This window comes from Geospiza fortis, unplaced genomic scaffold (assembly GCF_000277835.1).
Source record: "Geospiza fortis unplaced genomic scaffold, GeoFor_1.0 scaffold41, whole genome shotgun sequence".
Taxonomy (NCBI): Eukaryota; Metazoa; Chordata; class Aves; order Passeriformes; family Thraupidae; genus Geospiza; species Geospiza fortis.
Window position 1 is genome coordinate 13596795 of NW_005054299.1, and position 6433 is coordinate 13603227.

At 34.8% G+C, this 6433-nt stretch overlaps 1 protein-coding gene across 3 annotated transcripts in view; it reads right to left on the minus strand.

Annotated features, from left to right (window-relative positions):
• Positions 1 to 4284: 4284 nt before the first annotated feature.
• Positions 4285 to 6433, minus strand: part of PLD5 (phospholipase D family member 5) — a 166002-nt gene continuing 163853 nt past the window's right edge. For all 3 annotated transcript variants that reach the window (XM_005416223.2, XM_005416224.2, XM_031059193.1), the window contains one exon: positions 4285 to 5822. In XM_005416223.2, coding sequence (XP_005416280.1) covers positions 5587 to 5822 — 236 coding nt within the window. In that variant the 3' untranslated portion in view covers positions 4285 to 5586. The remainder of the gene's footprint in view (positions 5823 to 6433) is intronic.

The following is a 6433-nucleotide window of genomic DNA, read 5'->3' on the forward strand; positions in this document are numbered from 1 at the left end:
ATTTTACTGTATGAGATTCAATGTCCACCATGTCTTCACACAGCACCACTGTGATACATGTAATTCATATTGTTCATGGTTGTGGCCATGCAACATGAATTAACACAAAATTATCCTCTGGAATGCTGCAGTTGACAGCTATTCTGTTATGGTCTGCAGCCCGAATTGGCCATCAACCTTCTCTCTGTTCTTAAAGGCAGAATGATCATGGTTATTTTACAGGGTTAAAAAGTTATCGAATCTTCCTGTAAAATCACAGTGTAGAATTTGTTGTGAACAAAATAGAGCTGACTACATTACTATAGCAGAATAACTTGCAGCCAGATTTGAATTACATTCTTAAAAAATCTGTTTTTAAGAATGTTTTCAGAAATAGGCTGCCATAGCTTGATTTTTGTCCTACATGTTTTTGAACTGTAGGGGAAACCTGACATTAGCATGTTAATGCAGTTTGTATCATATGGATATGTAATACAAATGTGTTTTCATGAAAACCCACTTGATGTTACTGTGTTGAACCACTCAATACAGCTGGATTATTTTCAGATTCTCTGTAAATTCCTGATTGCAAGGTAATTCAAACAGACAATTCTCACAGACTTTTCTTGGAAGCCCATGCAGGATTAATTTAAACAGGAGGTACAATAGAAAGCTCCACTTTATTATAGGACCAGAGTTTATCCATTGACTTCAATACCCTTCAGAGTGTAAAGCACATGAGTTCTTCTTGTCTAAACTATTTTGAATGAGGTCTCTTGTACATGCTAGTTTGGCAAGCTTCTAAGGCATTTGTGCAAAGTGATGATCCAAGAGCAACCTGATTCAATACTGAGAAATTCATAAATAGCATCCAGCAGTAATTAAAGTGAAAAACTACAGCTAAGAAAATCAATCTCCTACAGTATCAGTTGAGCTGCTATACCTTGCAGTGTCAGAAGTGGAGCAGTGTTAGAAGTAGTACCTTCAACTTAGGAGGCATCGTTGTGAATTTTAAACACACCAAGGATTCATTCTGGTTTCTTTACATAGATTGCATTGGAATAATGATGACTGAAAAACCATGAATATATGATAGCTGTAGGTAGAGAAAGGGTAAGAGTGGAATAAAAACACAGCACCAGAAATTACCATCTGGAAACATACTAAGCATTTAGTCAGTATATTTGCATTGAAATGAAGAGTTAATTTTGAAGACCAGAAAGGTTTGAAGAAAACTTAGTGCACTCTATAAGGCCATTCTCAGGAGTAAAGTGTATAATCATTTGAGACAGGGATATTTAGAACTTCACAATGAAAAACTGGAAGAGCCAGCAGATGTTTTTACCATCTTGATGAGAAAGTACATGCTAAAGTCACAAAAAACCCCAATAAATTTTCTGGATTTTTTTCTTAGATTACCTTACGTGAAGGTAACAAAACTTATTTGTTCAGTTTTTATGTGTGCAAATCTCAACAAAGTAGTAGAATTTAGGTAGCTGGTAGTATAGCAAGTAATGAGTAGGTCTTAAAAATAGCATTTGGAGGCTTTTCTATGTGTTTCTCAAGCTCTCTTCGAACCACCTGGATTTACTGGAAGGAATACCTGGCCCTACATTGGGTAAATCTGTTCCTGTTAGGGTACAGCTATAGCCATTGTGCTGTAGCACATTATCCTTGCCTTTCTGGTCTTCAAACAAGAGATGAGAGTAGTTGTGGATCCTAGTTCATGCTTCAGACAGAAAAAGTAGCTGGCCCAAAACAACTTGAGACTTAACATGCAAGATCTGGAAAGTAGCCACTGTGTGATATTTGGGCTTCAACCTGTGCTTACAGGAATTTCTGTGATTATGGTTTTGATAGCAGCCAGATGTTGGGAGAATTCAGATTTCATACCTTGGCAGGACAGAATAACTCAACTGTGTTGTAGATTATTGGATAAAGAAGCCAGGAGTAAATTGTGAAATTTAGCTCTTGAACTGGGATTGGATAAAAATGCTCCAGTTTCGATGTGCTTGTGGTTTGGACCAACATCTCGCAGTCAGTTTTTGTCTTTTTGTGACTCTAGTTTTAGGTACTAAACTGTAAACATCACAATGTCTTCTTACTTAGGAAGTTTGCTCTATGCCTCAGTACTAGATACAGGATCTTTAGCAGGACTTCATGTGAGGAACAGTTAAACAAAAACTTGTATGAATAAGGCACTAGTAAATGTTTGCAGCAAACAACAATTGCAGTCTATATTCTTTAAGAATAAAACTGTTCTGTTTAGGAAATTGCCTTTAATATGACAGAGTTACCAATACCAGTTAGAAGGGCCTAGAGAAAGTGCATCTTTTGGGTTATGCCTGTGAGGTCTGTGAGAACCCCCTGAATTTAACCCCCTGTTAAATTAGGAAATAGCCTGTGCAGTGGTGATACTCAGGAGATTGGAAGCAAAAGGAAACTAGTTTAGATTCTGATACCTGCTAAACTAGTGTGAAATCACTAATGGATTTTCTTCCAATTTATTACAGTGGTAGAAGGATCTGAAGCCAAAATTGAGGCTGTTTTAGCAAATCTAGTTAAACAGCAACAGTGAAAAACAGGCCAAAGAATTGGCGATAATCCCCTTATATGGTTTCAAAAATAATCTGGTATTTTAAATTTCCTATTTGCTGAAGTTCAAGGATGCACTTTGTCTTTTGGCTAATGTAATAGGTCAAGGCCTTATGTACTACTTTGGAGCTGACGCCATTTTAAACAGTTATTACAGTATTGATCCATACTTTATACCAAATGAAATTTGAGTCTGCCATTCCATTTAGAGCATGGCTGGCCAGTATTTTGTGTTGAAAGTTGTTCAGAACCACCCAAATTCTTCCATTCATAAAACAAAAACATCCTGACACTTTTAAAAAATAGTTTTATGTATATGCTCTTTGAGGGGGGTCATTGAAGCACCAAGAATCTGTTTATCTAGCCAATAAGAAAATATTTGCAAACTAACAGATCTTGTTAGTAGTCATGATCTGCATTTTCCTAGGATCTGTCCAGTAAAACCATTTTAACAATCATTTGTTATACTAAAGCAGTCAATGGTCAGTCTGATTTCATCAATAAATCCTGCTTTGTAAACAGCTTAGCTTTATCATCTGACAAATTTGTGTTCCACTCAGATCCTCCATTTTTTATACAAGATGTCATTTAAAAAACTTAACACACTTGCATTATCCATAATGCAAGAGGGGGGGAAAACCCCTACATTGATTGGTTACTGTATATTATTGCCATTAGGTGCTACAATTAACAACTCCAGGCAGTGGGGATTTTTGTTTGCATGAATTATTTTGTGGTTTATGTAAGGTCATGGTATTAAGGTTATCTCAAACTTTAGGATCACCTATTCATAGGGACCTCAGAAACTGTACAACTATCTCAACCAGCTTTTAAAAATGTGGTGGGCTTTTTGTTTGTTCATTTTGTGGGTTTTTGCCTCACAAGACTAAAGTTACTGGTGGTACAAATCAGCTGAAATTTTCATCAGCAATTAATCTGGACTAATATTAATTTCTTAAAACAAAAAAATCCACAACAAGTAAGTTAAGTTCTGGGAATCTCTCTCCCATACATGCTGTACATACTCTAAATTAAACACACAAGGAAGAAAATCCAGAAATTTCTCCTCACAAAGATCTTTCCTCATAGCAACACAGGAAACCTTTTTCTTTTAAAACAGTTGGTTCTTATCAGTATGTCAGATTATATGTTTCTCTGTGTGTGTGTGAGACTAATACATGCCATGTGTTTATCTGAATAGCAGAAAATGTTGTTGACTATTGGAGTTGTGCACAATATTTTCTGTAAAAGTTGACAATATTAAAAGTTTTTTTATCATTATTTTCATAAGATAATGTAAATCTTTGCAATTGCAAAATAAACAAAAAATCTTTGTCAAAAGTGTGCCTTTTGGGGTCATGATTAGTCTTGTGGGGTATTTCTAGCTGACAATTTGAAATTGTGCATACGTTAATTTATTAGAATTTCTTAAGCTGTGCTCACTGTGACATAAATCTGAATTTTTTTACCTTATAAGTGTAAGCTATGTTTTGAATGTCAACGTGGGTTTTTAACTTCTTCATAAGATTAAATTAATACATTGGAATGTGGTTGGGTTTCTTTCTCTTTTTGCCCTCTGCTTTTGAAGTGTGCTTTCAGGAGATGAGAAGAAAAGTCATCATTTTGGAAAAGGTTCTGTGAATATTTAACAAAACGCAGAATGCAGTTTGCTTTCATGGCTGTGTTTCTTCAATGGAAGCAGAGGCATAGTAGTGAAACATTTTTATTATGAAACTATACTATTACATCTCTGATTGGAGAAAAATCTGTTGTCAAACATTTGTGTGTATTCTTCAAAGAGCAAGTTCACACTTTCATAGAACAGCTGCTTCTTGGTGCAACTTAGTTGTGATTATAGAGGCACACTTTTGACACCAACTAAAACTGTGGTCTAAATAAAGGCATTACTTTCTGTCCATGCAGGTGTATTTACCTATATGGATGACATTTTAACAAAAAAATGTCACTTCACAATTTTTATTTCTTTTTAAAGTAGAAGTTAGGAAAGCAAATTCTCCAGGTGTAAAAATCAACAACATTACTGTATGATAATTTAACAACAATTATTGCATGATTTTGCATAACCCTTGGCCTTTCTAAAAAGCAGTATTTGATTGTGAGATGTGCATTGGTTTAATAATGAGTCAACACAAATCTGCTGACTCACACATGATAAATATTTAACTTGGGGAAGAAATTTTCTTCAGATTACAAAAACATAAAAAAATCAGTTCTAGGTTTTAGCTATTAACCCAGAGATTTTCACTGTTAGATGAAATGTAATTGGAAATAAATATTCTGTTGAAAGGAATCCACAGTACTTTGATAAAAAAATCTGAGAGGCTTTAAGGAATATGACAAACTTGATGAGGCCAACCCCAACCCCTCAAAAATTTCTCATACTGTTAAAAGATGAAAGAATTACCAGTCCTGTAACTCCAATGTATTTTAAGGCTAGTTAGAAGACATGGAATAGTGATACTCAAAGTAAATGCTCAAAACCAGTAAGTATTTTTATGACGGGGTAGTTATTTGAGGGGAAATATTTATATGGGTGAAACGTTCCTAATTCCTTTACATTTTCTATTATAGTAAACCTACAATCTATCTGAATGTCGATAATAACTGATCTTAGAATGCCATTTCATAGCTTGAATCTTCATTTTGCCCCAAGGTTTGCTCTAGCCAGGTTGGCAATTGGGGAAAGTCCTAAAACAGAAACATTGACACATGCTGATAAATTCAAATGTGGAACATTAAAATTTACATGGAAGCGAAAATGACATTCAGTGTCAGAAGTAACAAATTTGAAAGTCTTAAATAATCCATATAGAGAATATAGGTTAGACAGATTTAATATAAGTGTGCTTTTTCCTAAAAACAGCCCCCCCAAACCAAACTTCTTTTTTTTTTTTTTTTGCTTTTTCTTTAAGTCTTTTGTCTGTAAATATGAAAGAAGGCTACACCCCAACATAATTCTTCATTGCCATACTAAACGGTAAAATAGTCTTTCTAATTCACATTGCTCATGGAAGTCTTATTTGAAGTTCCTTTATTGAGTTTGTGGTTAAAGCAGTTTGGGATTTTTGTTGGTTGTAAACTTTTGGCATAATGTGAATACCAGTCCCTTTCAAAAACAGCCTTGAGTTGCTTAATGATGCTTGTGCTGTTCCCCGCGTCTGCTTGGTTGATAACAAGGCCAGCTCCGGCATTCTGCGTAAAAGCATTTCCTACCCAATCAAAATTACCTGCAAGCAAAGGCAGGAATAAACAGTGAGTTTCTAACATTAAAAAAAGAACCAAATAAAAATCCAATCTCCCTAAAGGCAATCCAGAATGAAACAGTACCATTTTCCCCAGTGCAGAGATGGAAAAAAGCTCCGATACATACCATGCGTAGTGAAGATCGTTCCTCGAAGTTTTAACAGCTGTAAGTCTTCAGAAGTGAAAACAGGTTCTTCTATTTATTCAAAACTAATTTGCTCCTCTTTTTACATCTATTACATTATTAGTCCATTTACTTTCCTCACTGGCCTTTTCAGTGCTAAAAATGAATTTTTTTTTTTTCCTGTATAAACAATTCAGAGTTCCAAACCAGTAGATATTTTACAACTTACCTGTTGACAAATACTATTTGAGGAAAGAAAAATCGATTTTACTGGTTTATGCCAGTTATTACAATCTTTGTGGAAATCTAAGGTAACAAATAAGCACTTTGAATCCAGGGGATAGCAGGGCAAAAAGGTTAATTGGACTAATGGAAAACAGGTAAATCAAGTGCTTCAGCTACTTTTTTTTATTTCAGTAAAACTGTAAGTATTTTAAATTATACACTTAAAACACATGCAGTATTTTGGAA